Genomic DNA, 23,796 nt, shown 5'->3' with positions numbered 1-23,796 from the left:
ATTTTAATAGAAAGTTGGCAAAAATAGGTAAGATCTTGCTACCGTGGAAAGGAAAATACCTGTCTATTTGTGGAAAAATCACCCTGATGAACTCTTTAGTCATATCCCAGTTTACCCTGATTAACTCTTTAGTCATATCCCAGTTTACCCTGATTAACTCTTTAGTCATATCCCAGTTTACCCTGATTAACTCTTTAGTCACATCCCAGTTTACCCTGATGAACTCTTTAGTCATATCCCAGTTTACCCTGATTAACTCTTTAGTCACATCCCAGTTTACCCTGATTAACTCTTTAGTCACATCCCAGTTTACCCTGATGAACTCTTTAGTCATATCCCAGTTTACCCTGATTAACTCTTTAGTCATATCCCAGTTTACCCTGATTAACTCTTTAGTCATATCCCAGTTTACCCTGATTAACTCTTTAGTCACATCCCAGTTTACCCTGATTAACTCTTTAGTCATATCCCAGTTTACCCTGATTAACTCTTTAGTCATATCCCAGTTTACCGATTTGCTTATGGTTTTGCCTACACCGAGCAACTTGTTTTTAAAATGATATGAGCAAAAAATATTCCATTTTATTTGGAACGGCAAGTCAGCCAAAATTATATGGCCTATTTATATAATGAATATGAATTCAGAGGGCAGAAATGATTAAATATTAAAGCATTAGACCTCGATGGTTAAAAAAAACAATATTTGGGGAATAATTAGACTTTTTGTATAATCTTTATAAATAGGACTGGTGGAGTTATGTCATAGATGCAGCTAACAAAAAAATATGGAAATGTCTGCTCTCACCAGAATTACAACCAACAAATTGCATAATTACTGCAAAAATGGAAGAGGCAAGTAGAAAGGGGATGAAGTTAGGAACTTGTCTGTCAGCCCTGCATTACCAACCAAAATTGGCTAAAGAAAATTGTGATGAATGAAAAAGCATACCAGTTTCATTTAAGGAAATATCACATTTACATAAGTATTCAGACCATTTACTCAGTACTTTGTTGAAGCACCTTAGGCAGCAATTACAGCATAGAGTCTTCTTGGGTATGACACAACAAGCTTGGCACACCTGTATTTGGGGAGTTTCTACCATTCTTCTCTGCAGATCCTCTCAAGGTTGGATGGGGAGCGTTGCTGCACAGCTATTTTCAGGTCTCTCTAGAGATCTTTGATCGGGTTCAAGTCTGGGCTCTGGCTGGGCCACTCAAGGACATTCAGAGACTTGTCCTGCAGCCACTCCTGCATTGTCTTGGTTGTGTGCTTAGGGTCGTTGTCTTGTTGGAAGGTGAACCTTCGCCCCAGTCAGAGATCCTGAGTGCTCTGGAGCAGGTTTTCGTCAAGGATCTCTCTGTACTTTGCTCCGTTCATCTTTTCTTTGGTCCTGACTAGTCTCCCAGTCCCTGCTGCTGAAAAACAACCTCACAGCATGATAATGCCACCACCGTGCTTCACCGTAGTGATGGTGCCAGGTTTCCTCAAGATGTGATGCTTGGTGTTCAGGCCAAAGAATTCAATCTTGGTTTAATCAGACCAGAGCAGTCTTTCTCATAGTCTGAGAGTCCTTTAGGTGCCTATTGGTAAACTCCAAGCGGGCTGTCGTGCCTTTTACTGAGGAGTGGCTTCCGTCTGGTCACTCTACCATAAAGACCTGATTGGTGGTGCCGCAGAGATGGTTATCCTTCTGGAAGGTTCTCCCATTTCCACAGAGGAACTCTGGAGCTCTGTCAGTCAGAGTGACCATTGACCAAGGCCCTTCTTCCCCGATTGCTCAGTTTGGCTGGACGGCCAGCTCTAGGAAGAGTCTTGGTGGATCCAAACTTCTTCCATTTAAGTATAATGGAGGCTACTGTGTTCTTGGGGACCTTCAATGCTGCAGACATTTTTTGGTACCCTTCCCCAGATCTGTGTCTCGACACAATCTTGTCTCTGAGCTCTACGCACAATTCCTTCGACCTCATGGCTTGGTTTTTGCTCTGACATGCACTGTCAACTGTGGGACCTTATATATGCATGTGTGTGCCTTTCCAAATCATGTCCAGTCAATTGAATTTACCACAGGTGAACTCCAATCAAGTTGTAGAAACAGCTCAAGGATGATCAATGGAAACCGGATGCACCTGACTTCAATTTCAAGTCTCATAGCAAAGGATCTGCATACTTATGCAGATAACATATTTCTAACATATTAACATATTTCAGAACTTTTGTGAAACATCACAGACAGCACAGTTGAAAAATATATGGCAAATAGAAATAAAAACTGGATGGTTTTCAGAGATAAATGGGAGGGGTTGAGTGGAGCTGAAGGATGTGGACTAAATAAATAGACTGTGTGTTAAATGTATACAGTATGGATAAACTGGAAGGATGTGGACTAAATATATTGACTGTCTGTTAAATGTATACAGTATGGATAAGCTGGAAGGATGTGGACTAAATATATAGACTGTCTGTTAAATGTATACAGTATGGATAAGCTGGAAATATACGCCCAAGTGTTGTTGTTCATTCGTTTACTCCAATTAGGGGATGGGTGGTAGGGTTAGGGGGAAATAATAAAGGAAATATATATACATATATGTTATTTATACATTGGCCTCTATCTATCTGTGTGTGACCATGATGTGTACCTATTTCCCCAGCAGGGGGCTCCACCTCCATGATGTGACAGTCACCGCTCCTCTCCCAATGGAAGGCGATTCTGGATCTGCTGTTGTTCCACATCTGAAGAGACAAAGACTGCTGGTGCCATGGTGGTCTGGAGAACAGACCATCACAGACTACTGGTACCATGGTGTTCTGGAGAACAGACCATCAGAGATTACTGGTACCATGGTGGTCTGGAGAACAGACCATCAGAGACTACTGACACCATGGTGGTCTGGAGAAGAGAACAGAGACTACTGACACCATGGTGGTCTGGAGAAGAGAACAGAGACTACTGGCATCATGGTGGTCTGGAGAAGAGAACAGACCATCAGAGACTACTGGTACCATGGTGGTCTGGAGAACAGACCATCAGAGACTACTGGTACCATGGTGGTCTGGAGAACAGACCATCAGAGACTACTGGTACCATGGTGGTCTGGAGAAGAGAACAGACCATCAGAGACTACTGGTACCATGGTGGTCTGGAGAACAGACCATCAGAGACTACTGGTACCATGGTGGTCTGGAGAAGAGAACAGACCATCAGAGACTACTGGTACCATGGTGGTCTGGAGAAGAGAACAGACCATCAGAGACTACTGGTACCATGGTGGTCTGGAGAAGAGAACAGACCATCAGAGACTACTAGTACCATGGTGGTCTGGAGCAGAGAACAGACCATCAGAGACTACTGGTACCATGGTGGTCTGGAGAACAGACCATCAGAGACTACTGGTACCATGGTGGTCTGGAGAAGAGAACAGACCATCAGAGACTACTGGTACCATGGTGGTCTGGAGCAGAGAACAGACCATCAGAGACTACTGGTACCATGGTGGTCTGGAGAACAGACCATCAGAGACTACTGGTACCATGGTGGTCTGGAGAAGAGAACAGACCATCAGAGACTACTGGTACCATGGTGGTCTGGAGAAGAGAACAGACCATCAGAGACTACTGGTACCATGGTGGTCTGGAGCAGAGAACAGACCATCAGAGACTACTGGTACCATGGTGGTCTGGAGAACAGACCATCAGAGACTACTGGTACCATGGTGGTCTGGAGAAGAGAACAGACCATCAGAGACTACTGGTACCATGGTGGTCTGGAGAAGAGAACAGACCATCAGAGACTACTGGTACCATGGTGGTCTGGAGAAGAGAACAGACCATCAGAGACTACTAGTACCATGGTGGTCTGGAGAACAGACCATCAGAGACTACTGGTACCATGGTGGTCTGGAGAAGAGAACAGACCATCAGAGACTACTGGTACCATGGTGGTCTGGAGCAGAGAACAGACCATCAGAGACTACTGGTACCATGGTGGTCTGGAGAACAGACCATCAGAGACTACTGGTACCATGGTGGTCTGGAGAAGAGAACAGACCATCAGAGACTACTGGTACCATGGTGGTCTGGAGAAGAGAACAGACCATCAGAGACTACTGGTACCATGGTGGTCTGGAGAAGAGAACAGACCATCAGAGACTACTGGTACCATGGTGGTCTGGAGAAGAGAACAGACCATCAGAGACTACTTGTACCATGGTGGTCTGGAGAACAGACCATCAGAGACTACTGGTACCATGGTGGTCTGGAGAAGAGAACAGACCATCAGAGACTACTGGTACCATGGTGGTCTGGAGAACAGACTATCAGAGACTACTGGTACCATGGTGGTCTGGAGAACAGACCATCAGAGACTACTGGTACCATGGTGGTCTGGAGAAGAGAACAGACCATCAGAGACTACTGGTACCATGGTGGTCTGGAGAAGAGAACATACCATCAGAGACTACTGGTACCATGGTGGTCTGGAGCAGAGAACAGACCATCAGAGACTACTGGTACCATGGTGGTCTGGAGAACAGACCATCAGAGACTACTGGTACCATGGTGGTCTGGAGAAGAGAACAGACCATCAGAGACTACTGGTACCATGGTGGTCTGGAGAAGAGAACAGACCATCAGAGACTACTGGTACCATGGTGGTCTGGAGAACAGACCATCAGAGACTACTGGTACCATGGTGGTCTGGAGAACAGACCATCAGAGACTACTGGTACCATGGTGGTCTGGAGAACAGACCATCAGAGACTACTGGTACCATGGTGGTCTGGAGAAGAGAACAGACCATCAGAGACTACTGGTACCATGGTGGTCTGGAGAAGAGAACAGACCATCAGAGACTACTGGTACCATGGTGGTCTGGAGAAGAGAACAGACCATCAGAGACTACTGGTACCATGGTGGTCTGGAGCAGAGAACAGACCATCAGAGACTACTGGTACCATGGTGGTCTGGAGAACAGACCATCAGAGACTACTGGTACCATGGTGGTCTGGAGAAGAGAACAGACCATCAGAGACTACTGGTACCATGGTGGTCTGGAGAAGAGAACAGACCATCAGAGACTACTGGTACCATGGTGGTCTGGAGAAGAGAACAGACCACCAGAGACTACTGGTACCATGGTGGTCTGGAGAGGAGAACAGACCATCAGAGACTACTTGTACCATGGTGGTCTGGAGAACAGACCATCAGAGACTACTGGTACCATGGTGGTCTGGAGAACAGACCATCAGAGACTACTGGTACCATGGTGGTCTGGAGAACAGACCATCAGAGACTACTGGTACCATGGTGGTCTGGAGAAGAGAACAGACCATCAGAGACTACTGGTACCATGGTGGTCTGGAGAAGAGAACAGACCATCAGAGACTACTGGTACCATGGTGGTCTGGAGAAGAGTACAGACCATCAGAGACTACTGGTACCATGGTGGTCTGGAGAAGAGAACAGAGACTACTGACACCATGGTGGTCTGGAGAAGAGAACAGACCATCAGAGACTACTGGTACCATGGTGGTCTGGAGAACAGACCATCAGAGACTACTGGTACCATGGTGGTCTGGAGAACAGACCATCAGAGACTACTGGTACCATGGTGGTCTGGAGAAGAGAACAGACCATCAGAGACTACTGGTACCATGGTGGTCTGGAGAAGAGAACATAGACTACTGTACTTACCCTGTGGGCAAAGACATCACCAGTTCACCAACTGCTTTTGGACATAAGCGCGTCACTTTGCCAATTTGGACGTAAGCGCGTCACTTGGCCAATTTGGACGTAAGCGCGTCACTTGGCCAATTTGGACGTAAGCGCGTCACTTGGCCAATTTGGACATAAGCGCGTCACTTGGTCAATTTGGACATAAGCGCGTCACTTGGTCAATTTGGACGTAAGCGCATCACTTGGCCAATTTGGACATAAGCGCGTCACTTGGTCAATTTGGACATAAGCGCGTCACTTGGTCAATTTGGACGTAAGCGCATCACTTGGCCAATTTGGACGTAAGCGCGTCACTTGGCCAATTTGGACGTAAGCACGTCACTTGGCCAATTTGGACGTAAGCGCGTCACTTGGCCAATTTGGACGTAAGCGCATCACTTGGCCAATTTGGATGTAAGCGCGTCACTTGGTCAATTTGCCCACTGGGTAAACATAAAGTATCTCATTGATGTACTATCATAACTGATTACCTTGAAGCTCCTGCGGATGGTGGTGCCTATGAACACCTCTCCAGGGATATGAATAGAGTAAGGCTCCAACAGGACCTGGTAGGCCTGTGTCAACCCTTTGACCTCTATCTCCATGACAATCACATCGTTCACCTTGGGGGCGGTGTCCAGAGGTTCATCCTCTCTGGGCAGCTCTGGGACGTCCCTCACTACCAGGTGACACACACGGTGGTAGTCCATCAACTGGAGAAAACACACATCAACGTTTACTACACTGATGCACCTAGTGAGTCACACCCTACAGCTACTCATGGTCCAGTCGGGTTAGAGGTCAGAGGTTACCTGCTGGGGCTGGTATGTAAGGAGGAACTCATGGTCCTGTAGGGGGGTTATCAGGCCGGAGGCGGGGCTGACGTAGAACACGTCGTCATTGGCCAAGTGGTACTGGATGTGGGCGGGGTCAGGGATCTCCCCAGGGAGGAGGGTCTGCAAGTTGGGCTGCATGATCTGCCAATGGAACGTCAGCTCCAAGTGACTGACACACAGACAGACATATAGAGAGAGAGAGAGAGAGAAGAAACAGACAGAGAGAGAGAAGAAGCAGACAGAGAGAGAGAAGAAGCAGACAGAGAGGGAGAAGAAACAGACAGAGACAGACAGAGAGAGAGTAGAAACAGACAGAGACAGACAGAGAGAGAGAGTAGAAACAGACAGAGAGAGAGAAGAAACAGAGAGAAGAAACAGACAGAGAGAGAGTAGAAACAGACAGAGACAGACAGAGAGAGAGAGTAGAAACAGACAGAGTAGAAACAAGACAGAGAGAGAGAGTAGAAACAGACAGAGACAGACAGAGACAGAGACAGACAGAGAGACAAAGACAGAGAGGAAAAAAAAGTGAGAAAAAGTATTCTACAGAAAGAGAGATTTCTACAAACATCTACAGAAACATATAGATCAGATCTGAAACATTACATTTGGAAAGGGGTTCTGGTCTAACGTGTTGTTGTTGATGGTGGTTAGTTTAAGGGTTAGGGCAGGTAGCTGGTCTAACGTGTTGTTGTTGATGGTGGTTAGTTTAAGGGTTAGGGCAGGTAGCTGGTCTAACATGTTGTTGTTGATGGTGGTTAGTTTAAGGGTTAGGGCAGGTAGCTGGTCTAACGTGTTGTTGTTGATGGTGGTTAGTTTAAGGGTTAGGGCAGGTAGCTGGTCTAACGTGTTGTTGTTGATGGTGGTTAGTTTAAGGGTTATGGCAGGTAGCTGGTCTAACGTGTTGTTGATGGTGGTTAGTTTAAGGGTTAGGGCAGGTAGCTGGTCTAACGTGTTGTTGTTGATGGTGGTTAGTTTAAGGGTTAGGGCAGGTAGCTGGTCTAACGTGTTGTTGTTGATGGTGGTTAGTTTAAGGGTTAGGGCAGGTAGCTGGTCTAACGTGTTGTTGTTGATGGTGGTTAGTTTAAGGGTTAGGGCAGGTAGCTGGTCTAACGTGTTGTTGCTGATCCCAGGTGGGGAGGGGGCTTCTATTAAGATATATATGGAATTGTTTTAAGAAAGTCATTCCAAGGATCATTTAGCTATTTGATTTAGAATTTTGAGATCCCATGAATTATCAAAATATAAATATCTAAATATTTATTTATTAGCCCATACAAACGCATTGAATAACAGATTCACTACATGAAACAACAGATAGTCCCCCCCCCAAAAATAAAATAAAAGGAAGTTTGTTCTGAAGAGTCTGTCCTATATCTGTACTGGAAGAAAGATCAGGAAACATTATATTTAATTTATTTTTTTACATGTATTTAACCCCTTATTTTTGTCACGGAACAGTCTCCATATATACTTGATGTTTTGACTGCTACCGGGGGACCTTCAGATTAACCTTGTGAGGCCTGTGGGTGTCCTAGTGTTCCTGAGAGTCTCGCATTTCTACAGAGGGGTCACATTAGTTTGTAGCTCAAACCGTTCGAATGCTACAGGCGTTTTAGTGAAAATACCAATTATCGGGATGTCTCATGGTCTGTCAAACACCACTCTGTCACCTTTCACCACAGATGGGATATCTCATGGTCTGTCAAACACCACTAACTCTCTCACCTTTCACCACAGATGGGGGGTCTCATGGTCTGACAAACACCACTCTGTCACCTTTCACCACAGATTGGATGTCTCCTGGTCTATCAAACACCACTCTGTCACCTTTCACCACAGATGGGATGTCTCATGGTCTGTCAAACACCACTCTGTCACCTTTCACCACAGATGGGATGTCTCATGGTCTGTCAAACACCACTCTGTCACCTTTCACCACAAATGGGATGTCTCATGGTCTGTCAAACACCACTCTGTCACCTTTCACCACAGATGAGATGTCTCATGGTCTGTCAAACACCACTCTGTCACCTTTCACCACAGATGGGATGTCTCATGGTCTGATAAACACCTCTCTAGCTCTGTCACCTTTCACCACAGATGGGATGTCTCATGGTCTGATACACACCACTCAAACTCTGTCACCTTTCACCACAGATGGGATGTCTCATGGTCTGTCAAACACCACTCTGTCACCTTTCACCACAGATGGGATGTCTCATGGTCTGATACACACCACTCTAACTCTGTCACCTTTCACCACAGATGGGATGTCTCATGGTCTGATACACACCACTCGAACTCTGTCACCTTTCACCACAGATGGGATGTCTCATGGTCTGATACACACCACTCGAACTCTGTCAGCTTTCACCACAGATGGGATGTCTCATGGTCTGATACACACCACTCGAACTCTGTCACCTTTCACCACAGATGGGATGTCTCATGGTCTGATACACACCACTCGAACTCTGTCACCTTTCACCACAGATGGGATGTCTCATGGTCTGTCAAACACCCCTCTAACTCTGTCACCTTTCACCACAGATGTCTCATGGTCTGATACACACCACTCGAACTCTGTCACCTTTCACCACAGATGTCTCTTGGTCTGATACACACCACTCGAACTCTGTCACCTTTCACCACAGATGTCTCATGGTCTGATACACACCACTCAAACTCTGTCACCTTTCACCACAGATGTCTCATGGTCTGATACACACCACTCGAACTCTGTCACCTTTCACCACAGATGTCTCATGGTCTGATACACACCACTCGAACTCTGTCACCTTTCACCACAGATGTCTCATGGTCTGATACACACCACTCGAACTCTGTCACCTTTCACCACAGATGTCTCATGGTCTGATACACACCACTCGAACTCTGTCACCTTTCACCACAGATGTCTCATGGTCTGATACACACCACTCGAACTCTGTCACCTTTCACCACAGATGGGGAAGTGTGACATCGGAGGATTGAGACGTATCAAATGTAAAAAAACAGATATCTCTAGTCTAGTTAAAACTGACGGGTAATAATAGGGTTTTTAAAATATGCTAATTAGATGTATGTGGGGGCGCTGACATCGACTTTAGGAGTTTTTAAGGGTTAGGGCAGGTAGCAGGACTTACGTGTTGTTCCTGATGGTGAGTGTCTTCTGTTGGACGGAGTGAGGGTTGGCAGTGGGGAAGCGGACATAGTGTTCAGCTGTGACGTCACAGAGTTCTCCGAGAGCAGGGACCTCTTCTTCCCCAGACACACACACCAGCTCTAGACCTATCAGCTGGCCCTGACCTGGAGACAGACACACACCAGCTCTAGACCTATCAGCTGGCCCTGACCTGGAGACAGACACACACCAGCTCTAGACCTATCAGCTGGCCCTGACCTGGAGACAGACACACACCAGCTCTAGACCTATCAGCTGGCCCTGACCTGGAGACAGACACACACCAGCTCTAGACCTATCAGCTGGCCCTGACCTGGAGACAGACACACACCAGCTCTAGACCTATCAGCTGGCCCTGACCTGGAGACAGACACACACCTTGTACAGTGATGTCTTTGACCTGGCAGTTGTCACATACTATGGTGAAGACCTGGGAGCAACTCTCTGCCAGCATTGGGAAGAACACCACCTGGGACATGACGCACACGCAGACACACACACACAGTTTCTCAGTGCAGACAAAGCACTGTCTGACTTTAGAGGCTGTGATATGACCAAAACGGCTGATTGACTCACCTCCACCACTGTGGTCTGCCCAGGTTGCAGCTCAAATAGGGAGGGGCTGACTGCAAACGGGGGCTCCTCAGCAAAGCTGGTAGTTACTACAGACTGGCAGTGAGAGATCAAGAATTACTACAGACATAATATAACCCTGTTATACAGACCATAATATAACCCTGTTATACAGACCATAATATAACCCTGTTATACAGACCATAATATAACCCTGTCCTACAGACCATAATATAATCCTGTCCTACAGACCATAATATAACCCTGTTATACAGACCATAATATAACCCTGTCCTACAGACCATAATATAACCCTGTCCTACAGACCATAATATAACCCTGTTATACAGACCATATTATAACCTTGTCCTACAGACCATAATATAACCCTGTTATACAGACCATAATATAACCCTGTTATACAGACCATAATATAACCCTGTCCTACAGACCATAATATAACCCTGTCCTACAGACCATAATATAACCCTGTCCTACAGACCATAATATAACCCTGTCCTACAGACCATAATATAACCCTGTTATACAGACCATAATATAACCCTGTTATACAGACCATAATATAACCCTGTCCTACAGACCATAATATAACCCTGTCCTACAGACCATAATATAACCCTGTCCTACAGACCATAATATAACCCTGTTATACAGACCATAATATAATCCTGTCCTACAGACCATAATATAACCCTGTTATACAGACCATAATATAACCCTGTCCTACAGACCATAATATAACCCTGTTATACAGACCATAATATAACCCTGTCCTACAGACCATAATATAACCCTGTCCTACAGACCATAATATAACCCTGTTATACAGACCATAATATAACCCTGTCCTACAGACCATAATATAATCCTGTCCTACAGACCATAATTGTCACGCCCTGGTCGAAGTATTTTGTGTTTTCTTTATTATTTTGGTCAGGCCAGGGTGTGACATGGGTTTATTTATGTGGTGTGTTTTGTCTTGGGGTTTTAGTAGGTATTGGGATTGTGGCTTAGTGGGGTTCTCTAGCAAAGTCTATGGCTGTCTGAATTGGTTCTCAATCAGAGGCAGGTGATTATCGTTGTCTCTGATTGGGAACCATATTTAGGCAGCCATATTCTTTGAGTGTTTCGTGGGTGATTGTTCCTGTCTCTGTGTTTGTTGTCACCAGATAGGCTGTATAGGTTTTCACATTCCGTTTGTTGTTTTGTATCGTTAGTTTTTTCGTCTTTATTAAAGATGTATCGAATCAACCACGCTGCATTTTGGTCCGACTCTACTTCACCCGAAGAAAACCGTAACAGAATCACCCACCACAACAGGACCAAGCGGCGTGGTGACAGGCTGTGGCAGGAGGAGCAGCGATCACAGGATTTCTGGACTTGGGAGGAGATATTGGACGGAAAAGGACCCTGGGCACAGCCTGGAGAATATCGCCGCCCCAAAGAAGAACTGGAGGCGGCGAAAGCGAAGAGGCGCTGGTTTGAGGAGGCAGCACGGCGACGCGGATGGAAGCCCGAGAGTCAGCCCCAAAAATGTATTGGGGGGGGGCTCACAGGGAGTATGGCTACGCCAGGTAGGAGACCTACGCTAACTTCCTGTGCTTACCGGGGGGCTAGAGAGACCGGGCAGGCACCGTGTTATGCTGTGGTGCGCACGGTGTCTTCAGTGCGGGTGCATAGCACGGTGCGGTACATACCAGCTCCTCGTATCGGCCGGGCTAGAGTGGGCATTGAGCCAGGTAAATTTGGGCAGGCTCGATGCTCAAGAGCTCCAGTGCGCCTGCACGGTCCGGTTTATCCAGTACCACCTCCACGCATCAGCCCTCCGGTGGCAGCTCCCCGCACCAGGCTTCCTGTGCGTGTTCTCTACCACCAGTGCCAGCACCACGCATCAGGCCTACAGTGCGCCTCGCCTGTCCAGCGCTGCCAGAGTCTTCCTCCTCTCCAGCGCTGCCGGAGTCTCCCGCTTATCCAGCGCTGCCAGAGCCTTCCTCCTCTACAGCGCTGCCGGAGTCTCCCGTCTGTTCAGCGCAGTCAGAGCCTTCCTCCTCTCCAGCGCTGTCGGAGTCTCCCGCCTGTTTAGCGCTGTTAGAGCCTTTCTCCTCTCCAGCGCTGCCGGAGTCTCCTGCCTGTTCAGCGCAGCCAGAGCTGCCAGTCTGCATGGAGCAGCCAGAGCTGCCAGCCTGCAAGGAACTGCCAGTCTGTAAGAAGCCGCCAGAGCTGTCAGTCTACATGGAGCAGCCAGAGCCGCCAGTCAGCATGGAGCAGCCAGATCCGTCAGTCTGCCAGGATCTGCCAGTCAGCCAGACTCTTCCAGATCTGCCAGTCAGCCAGACGCTTCCAGATCTGCCAGTCAGCCAGACTCTTCCAGATCTGCCAGTCAGCCAGACTCTTCCAGATCTGCCAGTCAGCCAGACTCTTCCAGATCTGCCAGTCAACCAGACTCTTCCAGATCTGCCAGTCAACCAGACTCTTCCAGATCTGCCAGTCAACCAGACTCTTCCAGATCCGCCAGTCAGCCAGGATCTGCCAGAACCACCAGCCAGCCAGGATCTGCCGGATCCAACTACCTGCCTGAGCTTCCCATCAGTGCTGAGCTTCCCCTCAGTGCTGAGCTTCCCCTCAGTGCTGGGCTTCCTCTCAGTGCTGAGCTTCCCCTCAGTCCCGAGCTTCCCCTCAGTCCCGAGCTTCCCCTCAGTCCCGAGCTGCCCCTCAGTCCCGAGCTGCCCCTCAGTCCCGAGCTGCCCCTCAGTCCCGAGCTGCCCCTCAGTCCAGGTGGATTCTGGGTGAGGACTACTAGGCCATGGTCGGCGGCGAGGGTGGACTATCCTAGGACGCGAGCAGGAGGGACTAAGACATTGATTGAGTGGGGTCCGCGTCCCGCGCCGGAGCCGCCACCATGGACAGACGCCCACCCGGACCCTCCCTATTGATTTTGATGTGCGTCCGGGAGTCCGCACCTTAGGGGAAGGGGGGGGTTCTGTCACGCCCTGGTCGAAGTATTTTGTGTTTTCTTTATTATTTTGGTCAGGCCAGGGTGTGACATGGGTTATTTACCCTTTAACCTCTAACCCTAACACCCTAACTCAGAGGTGATTTTATTTACCCTTTGACCTCTAACCCTAACACCCTAACCCAGAGGTGATTTTATTTACCCTTTGACCTCTAACCCTAACACCCTAACCCAGAGGTGATTGTATTTACCCTTTGACCTCTAACCCTAACACCCTAACCCAGAGGTGATTGTATTTACCCTGATGTTGGAGGCGGGCCACTGTCTCCGGGGGAGGATACAGAAGGTTCCAGCACTGAGGCCCTCATTACAACACAGGAACTGTCTGAATCTCACCCCTCCTACCAGACAGTAGCCACAGTCCAGAACACTGGGCACTGGGCGGACACAAGACAGAGGGACAAACCAAGTCAGTACACATAAGGGTGTGTGGTAGAATGAGCTTAATCACTAACTAAGTACACTTTTATTCTGTTTTCAATTTTCTTTAGGTAACACTCAAGGGCAACAGTTTGGTTAGAGGTGTACTGCATTAGGCTACGCTATACGGAGCAATCAATGATCATAATAACATCATTGCTCGTTAGGTAGTATGAACCACTCAGCTGTCAGTATGGGAGGAGGTCAGGACCACTCAGGTGTCAGTATGGGAGGTTAGGACCACTCACCTGTCAGTATGGGAGGGGGTCAGGACCACTCAGCTGTCAGTATGGGAGGGGGTCAGGACCACTCAGGTGTCAGTATGGGAAGAGGTCAGGACCACTCAGGTGTCAGTATGGGAGGGGGTCAGGACCACTGAGGTGTCAGTATGGGAGGAGATCAGGACCACTCAGGTGTCAGTATGGGAAGAGGTCAGGACCACTCAGGTGTCAGTATGGGAGGAGATCAGGACCACTCAGGTGTCAGTATGGGAGGAGATCAGGACCACTCAGGTGTCAGTATGGGAAGAGGTCAGGACCACTCAGGTGTCAGTATGGGAGGAGGTCAGGACCACTCAGGTGTCAGTATGGGAAGAGGTCAGGACCACTCAGGTGTCAGTATGGGAAGAGGTCAGGACCACTCAGGTGTCAGTATGGGAAGAGGTCAGGACCACTCAGCTGTCAGTATGGGAGGGGGTCAGGACCACTCAGGTGTCAGTATGGGAGGAGGTCAGGACCACTCAGGTGTCAGTATGGGAGGAGGTCAGGACCACTCAGCTGTCAGTATGGGAGGAGGTCAGGACCACTCAGCTGTCAGTATGGGAGGAGGTCAGGACCACTCAGCTGTCAGTATGGGAGGAGGTCAGGACCACTCAGCTGTCAGTATGGGAGGAGGTCAGGACCACTCAGGTGTCAGTATGGGAGGAGGTCAGGACCACTCAGGTGTCAGTATGGGAGGAGGTCAGGACCACTCAGGTGTCAGTATGGGAAGAGGTCAGGACCACTCAGGTGTCAGTATGGGAAGAGGTCAGGACCACTCAGCTGTCAGTATGGGAAGAGGTCAGGACCACTCAGCTGTCAGTATGGGAAGAGGTCAGGACCACTCAGCTGTCAGTATGGGAGGAGGTCAGGACCACTCAGGTGTCAGTATGGGCGGAGGTCAGGACCACTCAGGTGTCAGTATGGGCGGAGGTTAGGACCACTCACCTGTCAGTATGGGCGGAGGTTAGGACCACTCACGTGTCAGTATAGGTGGCGGTCTGCGGGCCTCGATGGGAACCAGCAGTGGGTATTGGGCCTGACTCTCTACAACCAGGAAGTCTTGGTAGTCAGCCAGGGAGTCTGGAGCAAACAGTACTGTGTACTGGCAGGACATCCCAGGGGCTACGATACCCCCCTCGCCTGGAAACCTGCCTGATGACACAACAACACCGTCAGTGACTGCATCCCATACAGCATCCTATTACATTTATAGTGCACTACTCTTGACCAGGACTTTAGTGCACTATATAGGGAATAGGGTGATATTTGGGACTCAACATTATCTCCTCTTTACTCAGAATCATTAAGACCGCAGTTGTATTTCAATTCAATTCAAGGGGCTTTATTGGCATGGGAAACATATGTTAACATTGATCTTTATTGGCATGGGAAACATATGTTAACATTGATCTTTATTGGCATGGGAAACATATGTTAGCATTGATCTTTATTGGCATGGGAAACATATGTTAGCATTGATCTTTATTGGCATGGGAAAAATATGTTAGCATTGATCTGTATTGGCATGGGAAAAATATGTTAGCATTGATCTTTATTGGCATGGGAAACATATGTTAGCATTGCCAAAACAAGTGAAGTAGATAATAAACAAAAGTGAAATAAACAACAAAAATTAACAGTAAACATTACTCACAAAAGTTCCAAAAGAACAAAGACATTACAAATGTCATATTATATATACAGTTGAAGTCAAAAGTTTACATACACCTTAGCCAAATACATTTAAAATCAGTTTCACAATTTCTGACATTTAATCCTAGTAAAAATTCCCTGTCTTAGGTCAGCTAGGATCACCACTTTATTTGAAGAATGTGAAATGTCAGAATAATAATAGAGAGAATGATTTATTTCAGCTTTAATTTATTTCATCACATTCCCTGTGGGTCAGAAGTTCACATACACTCAATTATTATTTGGTAGCATTGCCTTTAAATTGTTTGACTTGGATCAAACGTTTTGGGTAGCCGAAATAAATAAAATGTATTTATATAGCCCTTCTTACATCAGCTGATATATCAAAGTGCTGTACAGAAAACCAGTCTAAAACCCCAAACAGTAAACAATGCAGGTGTAGAAGCATGAGGCCCATCCTCCTGACAGAGCTGGTGTATCTGAGTCAGGTTTGTAGGCCTCCTTGATCGCACAAGCTTTTTCAGTTCTGCCCACAAATTTTCGATGGGATTGAGGTCAGGGCTTTGTGATGGCCACTCCAATACCTTGACTTTGTTTTCCTTAAGCCAATTCGCCACAACAATGGAAGTATGCTTGGGGTAATTGTCCATTTGGAAGACCATTTTGCAACCAAGCTTTAACTTCCTGACTTAAGATGTTGCTTCAATATATCCACATAATTTTCCGTCCTCATCATGTCATCTATTTTGTGAAGTGCACCAGTCCCTCCTGCAGGAAAGAACCCCCACAACATGATGCTGCCACCCCCGTGCTTCACGGTTGGGATGGTGCTCTTCGGCTTGCAAGCCTACCCCTTTTTCCTCCAAACATAACGATGGTCATTATGGCCAAACAGTTCTATTTTTGTTTCATCAGACCAGAAGACTTTTCTCCAAAAAGTAAGATATTTGTCCCCATGTGCAGTTGCCAACCGTAGTCTGGCTTTTTTTACGGCGGTTTTGGAGCAGTGGTTTCTTCCTTGCTGAGTGGCCTTTCAGGTTATGTAAATATAGGACTCGTTTTACTGTGGATATAGATACTTTTGTACCTGTTTCCTCCAGCATCTTCACAAGGTCATTTGCTGTTGTTCTGGGATTGATTTGCACTTTTCGTACCAAAGTACGTTCATCTCTAGGAGACAGAACGCGTCTCTTTCCTGAGCGGTATGACGGCTGCGTGGTCCCATGGTGTTTATACTTGCGTACTATTGTTTGTACAGATGAACGTGGGACTTTCAGGCGTTTGGAAATTGCTCCCAACGATGAACCAGACTTGTGGAGGTCTACAATTTTTTTCTGAGGTCTTGGCTGATTTCTTTTGATTTTCCAATGATGTCAAGCAAAGAGGCACTGAGTTTGACGTTAGGGCTTGAAATACATCCACAGGTGCACCTCCAATTGACTCGAGTTATGTCAATTAGCCTGTCAGAAGCTTCTAAAGCCATGACATAATTTTCTGGAATTTTCCAAGCTGTTTAAAGGCCCAGTCAACTTAGTGTATGTAAACTTCTGACCCACTGGAATTATGAAACAGTGAATTATAAGTGAAATAATCTGTCTGTAAACAATTGTTGGACAAATTACTTGTGTCATACACAAAGTAGATGTCCTAACCGACTTGCCAAAACTATAGTTTGTTAACAAGAAATTTGTGGAGTGGTTGAAAAACAAGTTTTATTGACTCCAACCTGAGTGTATGTAAACTTCCGACTTCAACTGTATATACAGTGATGTAACGATGTGCAAATGGTTAAAGTACAAAATGGAAAATAAATAAACGTGGGTTGTATTTACAATGGTGTTTGTTCTTCACTTCACTATTTATCATCTTGTGTAAATAGACTCTCTCTACAGCTGACTTCAAAAATGTAAGCCTATGTAACATTACACTAATAAAAACAGTAGGACTGAGGTTCATGCTGTAGGTCTGATGCATTATCACAGGGAGGAGGTGAGGGCCCTGGCAGTTTGGTGTCAGGAAAATATCCTCTCCCTCGACGTCAACAAAATTAAGGAGCTGATCGTGGACTTCAGGAGACAGCAGAGTGAGCACTCCCCCACATCGATGGCACTGCAGTGGAGAAGCTAAAAAGCTTCAAGTTTCTTGGCGTACACATCACTGACAATTTGAAATGGTTCAATGGTGAAGACTTTCAGGAGGCTGAAGACATTCAGCTTGTCCCCTAAGACCCTCACAAACTTCTACAGATGCACCATTGAGAGCATCCTATCGGGCTGTATCACCGCCTGGTACGGCAACTGCACCGTCCGCAACCACAGGGCTCTCCAGAGGGTGGTGCGGTCTGCCCAACGCATCACCGCGGGCACACTGCCTGCCCTCCAGGACATCTACAGCACCCAGTGTCACAGGAAGGTCAAGAAAATCATCAAGGGCTTCAACCACCCGAGACACGGCCAGTTCACCCCGCTATCATCCAGAAGACGAGGTCAGTACAGGTGCATCAAAGCTGGGACAGAGAGACTGGAAAACAGCTTCTATCTCAATGACATCAGAGTGTTAAATAGCCATCACTATCAGCTTCCACCCAGTTACTCAACCCTGCACCTTAGAGGCTGCTGCCCTATATACATAGACATGGAATCACTGGTCACTTTAATAATAGAACACTAAATCAAATAAAATCCTATTGTATTTGTCACATGTGCCGACTACAACAGGTGTAGACCTTAACGTGAAATGCTTACTTACAAGCCCTCAACCAACAGTGTAGACTTTACCATGAAATGCTGACTGACAAGCCCTTAACCAACAGTGTAGACTTTACCATGAAATGCTGACTGACAAGCCCTTAACCAACAGTGTAGACTTTACCATGAAATGCTTACTTACAAGCCCTTAACCAACAGTGTAGACTTTACCATGAAATGCTGACTGACAAGCCCTTAACCAACAGTGTAGACTTTACCATGAAATGCTGACTGACAAGCCCTTAACCAACAGTGTAGACTTTACCATGAAATGCTTACTTACAAGCCCTTAACCAACAGTGTAGACTTTACCATGAAATGCTGACTGACAAGCCCTTAACCAACAGTGTAGACTTTACCATGAAATGCTGACTGACAAGCCCTTAACCAACAGTGTAGACTTTACCATGAAATGCTGACTGACAAGCCCTTAACCAACAGTGTAGACCTTACCATGAAATGTTTACTGACAAGCCCTTAACCAACAGTGTAGACTTTACCATGAAATGCTGACTGACAAGCCCTTAACCAACAGTGTAGACTTTACCATGAAATGCTGACTGACAAGCCCTTAACCAACAGTGTAGACTTTACCATGAAATGCTGACTGACAAGCCCTTAACCAACAGTGTAGACTTTACCATGAAATGCTGACTGACAAGCCCTTAACCAACAGTGTAGACTTTACCATGAAATGCTTACTGACAAGCCCTTAACCAACAGTGTAGACTTTACCATGAAATGCTGACTGACAAGCCCTTAACCAACAGTGTAGACTTTACCATGAAATGCTGACTGACAAGCCCTTAACCAACAGTGTAGACTTTACCATGAAATGCTTACTGACAAGCCCTTAACCAACAGTGTAGACTTTACCATGAAATGCTGACTGACAAGCCCTTAACCAACAGTGTAGACTTTACCATGAAATGCTGACTGACAAGCCCTTAACCAACAGTGTAGACTTTACCATGAAATGCTGACTGACAAGCCCTTAACCAACAGTGTAGACTTTACCATGAAATGCTGACTTACAAGCCCTTAACCAAAAGTGTAGACTTTACCATGAAATGCTGACTGACAAGCCCTTAACCAACAGTGTAGACTTTACCATGAAATGCTGACTGACAAGCCCTTAACCAACAGTGTAGACTTTACCATGAAATGCTGACTGACAAGCCCTTAACCAACAGTGTAGACTTTACCATGAAATGCTGACTGACAAGCCCTTAACCAACAGTGTAGACTTTACCATGAAATGCTGACTGACAAGCCCTTAACCAACAGTGTAGACTTTACCATGAAATGCTTACTGACAAGCCCTTAACCAACAGTGTAGACTTTACCATGAAATGCTGACTGACAAGCCCTTAACCAACAGTGTAGACTTTACCATGAAATGCTGACTGACAAGCCCTTAACCAACAGTGTAGACTTTACCATGAAATGCTGACTGACAAGCCCTTAACCAACAGTGTAGACTTTACCATGAAATGCTGACTGACCAGCCCTTAACCAACAGTGTAGACTTTACCATGAAATGCTGACTGACAAGCCCTTAACCAACAGTGTAGACTTTACCATGAAATGCTGACTGACAAGCCCTTAACCAACAGTGTAGACTTTACCATGAAATGCTGACTGACAAGCCCTTAACCAACAGTGTAGACTTTACCATGAAATGCTGACTGACAAGCCCTTAACCAACAGTGTAGACTTTACCATGAAATGCTGACTGACAAGCCCTTAACCAACAGTGTAGACTTTACCATGAAATGCTGACTGACAAGCCCTTAACCAACAGTGTAGACCTTACCATGAAATGCTGACTGACAAGCCCTTAACCAACAGTGTAGACTTTACCATGAAATGCTGACTGACAAGCCCTTAACCAACAGTGTAGACTTTACCATGAAATGCTGACTGACAAGCCCTTAACCAACAGTGTAGACTTTACCATGAAATGCTGACTGACAAGCCCTTAACCAACAGTGTAGACCTTACCATGAAATGCTGACTGACAAGCCCTTAACCAACAGTGTAGACTTTACCATGAAATGCTGACTGACAAGCCCTTAACCAACAGTGTAGACTTTACCATGAAATGCTGACTGACAAGCCCTTAACCAACAGTGTAGACTTTACCATGAAATGCTTACTGACAAGCCCTTAACCAACAGTGTAGACTTTACCATGAAATGCTTACTTACAAGCCCTTAACCAACAGTGTAGACTTTACCATGAAATGCTGACTGACAAGCCCTTAACCAACAGTGTAGACTTTACCATGAAATGTTTACTGACAAGCCCTTAACCAACAGTGTAGACTTTACCATGAAATGCTGACTGACAAGCCCTTAACCAACAGTGTAGACTTTACCATGAAATGCTGACTGACAAGCCCTTAACCAACAGTGTAGACTTTACCATGAAATGCTGACTGACCAGCCCTTAACCAACAGTGTAGACTTTACCATGAAATGCTGACTGACAAGCCCTTAACCAACAGTGTAGACTTTACCATGAAATGCTGACTGACAAGCCCTTAACCAACAGTGTAGACTTTACCATGAAATGCTGACTGACAAGCCCTTAACCAACAGTGTAGACTTTACCATGAAATGCTGACTGACAAGCCCTTAACCAACAGTGTAGACTTTACCATGAAATGCTGACTGACAAGCCCTTAACCAACAGTGTAGACTTTACCATGAAATGCTGACTGACAAGCCCTTAACCAACAGTGTAGACTTTACCATGAAATGCTGACTGACAAGCCCTTAACCAACAGTGTAGACCTTACCATGAAATGCTGACTGACAAGCCCTTAACCAACAGTGTAGACTTTACCATGAAATGCTGACTGACAAGCCCTTAACCAACAGTGTAGACTTTACCATGAAATGCTGACTGACAAGCCCTTAACCAACAGTGTAGACTTTACCATGAAATGCTGACTGACAAGCCCTTAACCAACAGTGTAGACTTTACCATGAAATGTTTACTGACAAGCCCTTAACCAACAGTGTAGACTTTACCATGAAATGCTTACTGACAAGCCCTTAACCAACAGTGTAGACTTTACCATGAAATGCTTACTTACAAGCCCTTAACCAACAGTGTAGACTTTACCATGAAATGCTGACTGACAAGCCCTTAACCAACACTGTAGACTTTACCATGAAATGCTGACTGACAAGCCCTTAACCAACACTGTGGTTCAAGAAAATATTTACTAAATAGGATCAGCATGGCAGATGTGTTGCTACCTACCCTCACCACCTGGGGGCGGCCCGTCAGGAAGTCCAGGATCCACCGGGAGGTGTTTAGTCCCACAGTCCGTAGCTTAGTGATGAGCTTCGTGGGCACTATGGTGTTGAACACTGATCTGTAGTCAATGAACAGCATTCTCACATAGGTGTTCCTTTTGTCCAGGTGGGAAAGGGCAGTCTGGAGTGCAATTGAGATTTCGTCATCTGTGGATCGGTTGGGGCGGTATGCAAATTGGAGTGGGTCTAGGGATGGTGTTGGTGTGAGCCATGACCAGCCTTCCAAAGAAATTCCTGGCTACCGACGTGAGTGCTTCGGGGCGGTAGTCATTTAGGCAGGTTACCTCCGCTTTCATGGGCACAGGGACTATGGTGGTCTGCTTGAAACATGTAGGCATTACAGACTCGTTCAGGGAGAGGTTGAAAATGGCAGTGAAGACACTTGCCAGTTGGTCCACGCATGCTCTGATTACACGTCCTGGTAATCCGTCTGGCCCTTCGGCCTTGTGAATGTTGCCCTGTTTAGAGGTCAGTGGGTGCTCTCATGCATGAGTCAGTGTTGCTTGCCTCGAAGCGAGCATAAAAGGTTTGCGGCTTGGTTTCCCTTCCGTAATAGTTTGCAAGCCCTGCCACATCCGACGAGCTTCAGAGCCGGTGTAATAGGATTGTATTGATGTCTCTACCTTCTTGCCCTTTGTGCTGTTGTCTGTGCCAATAATGTTTTGTACGCTACCATGTTGTGCTGCTGCCATGTTGTGTTGCTGCCATGTTGTGTTGCTACCATTTTGTTGTTGTGTTGCTCTCATGCTATGTTGTTGTCTTAGGTCTCTCTTTATGTAGTGTAGTGTTGTATCTCTTGTCGTGATGTGTGTTTCGTCCTATATTTGTATTTAATTTATTTTTAATACCAGCCCCCCATCCCTGCTGGTAGGCCATCATTGTAAATAAGAATGTGTTCTTAACTGACTTGCCTAGTTAAATAAAGGTAAAAAAATAAAATAATTAAATAAACATATTCAAACTAAGGGCAACCATGGCATCCGTGACAGGGAGAAGCGTCCAACCATGATGTATCCTGGTAAGATAGTATAGCTAGCTACATTTTCAGATATTACACATTTCATAAAGTCACATTTCATAAAGTATTTTCATTTCAAGTTAAAGTGTACTGTTAGCTAGCTAGCTAACGTTAGCTGTCTGGCTCGCTGGATAACGTTACGTGTATGATCTCACTATTCGTATCTCAGAGCCATTTGCATTGCTAGTTATAGCCTAATGTTAGCTAGTTAACATTGAACCTGGTTGGTCAGCTACCTTCAGATTCATGCAGGGTAGTAATGTCATGAGTTGTGATTATGGTTCATTGTTTAGCTAGCTAGGTACATGTCTTAACAAAAGACTCCACCATGCAAGTGTCCATGTTAATAGAATATCACTGCAACAACTGTTAGCCAGTTAGCTTGGGTGCTTGACTGCTGTTGCTAGGACAGAACGCTCGGATCAATTCTTAAAGAGATGGGTGGAGATAAATTCTGAATGGGTGTAGACAAAAAAGTGCTCTCTAGTTGCTACTAGGGAAAAAAGTGGCTTCTGTAAACCCTTTTTGGAGCCAGTGAAACCTGTGTGTATTTTCGCTGCAGTGGGCTGCCGGCTTGGGGTGTGATTCTATGTCCCCATAGTATGTTATACCGAATGACGACTGAAAGGGAACGTACAGTTATAAATATAACTATTGTTTCCTGAAGGAGGAAAAAATGTATAACATATTTTGCCCCAGTGACAACAGGGTATTTTAGGCATGCTGAAGTGAGGAACTGAATTGAGGAAATGAATGCGAGCCCCGGTATTAGCCAGGAAGGAGGACTTCTGAGGGCGGGCTTGGCCTGTTGGGTGTGATTTCACTTTTTTCAGGTGAATATGATTGGTCGTTGATACCTTGTTCCCTCCTTCAGGTTTACAGAAGCCACTTTTTTCCCTAATACCTTTTCCCTAGTAGCAACTAGAGAGCACTTCTTTGTCTACACCCATTCAGAATCGTTCACACCCTCTTAAGCTTTATCTCCCCCCAGGAAGGTTAGGGTTAGAGGTGGGGGGAAGTTTAGGG

The 23,796-nt window shown here is 46.1% G+C and overlaps 1 protein-coding gene across 1 annotated transcript in view; it reads right to left on the bottom strand.

Annotated features, from left to right (window-relative positions):
• The window catches only part of LOC139420502 (DLEC1 cilia and flagella associated protein), a 112,045-nt gene that overhangs the window by 61,136 nt on the left and 27,113 nt on the right, over positions 1 to 23,796 (bottom strand). Inside the window, exons 9-16 of the mRNA XM_071170709.1 lie at positions 15,002 to 15,175; positions 13,584 to 13,720; positions 10,313 to 10,405; positions 10,115 to 10,205; positions 9,699 to 9,861; positions 6,526 to 6,718; positions 6,205 to 6,426; positions 2,641 to 2,734 (exon numbers count right to left, since the gene is read on the bottom strand). Of these exons, the coding sequence (XP_071026810.1) occupies positions 2,641 to 2,734; positions 6,205 to 6,426; positions 6,526 to 6,718; positions 9,699 to 9,861; positions 10,115 to 10,205; positions 10,313 to 10,405; positions 13,584 to 13,720; positions 15,002 to 15,175 (1,167 nt within the window). The remainder of the gene's footprint in view (positions 1 to 2,640; positions 2,735 to 6,204; positions 6,427 to 6,525; positions 6,719 to 9,698; positions 9,862 to 10,114; positions 10,206 to 10,312; positions 10,406 to 13,583; positions 13,721 to 15,001; positions 15,176 to 23,796) is intronic.

Source organism: Oncorhynchus clarkii, chromosome 11, assembly GCF_045791955.1.
Source record: "Oncorhynchus clarkii lewisi isolate Uvic-CL-2024 chromosome 11, UVic_Ocla_1.0, whole genome shotgun sequence".
Taxonomy (NCBI): Eukaryota; Metazoa; Chordata; class Actinopteri; order Salmoniformes; family Salmonidae; genus Oncorhynchus; species Oncorhynchus clarkii.
This window is presented reverse-complemented; position numbering and strand designations above follow the sequence as displayed.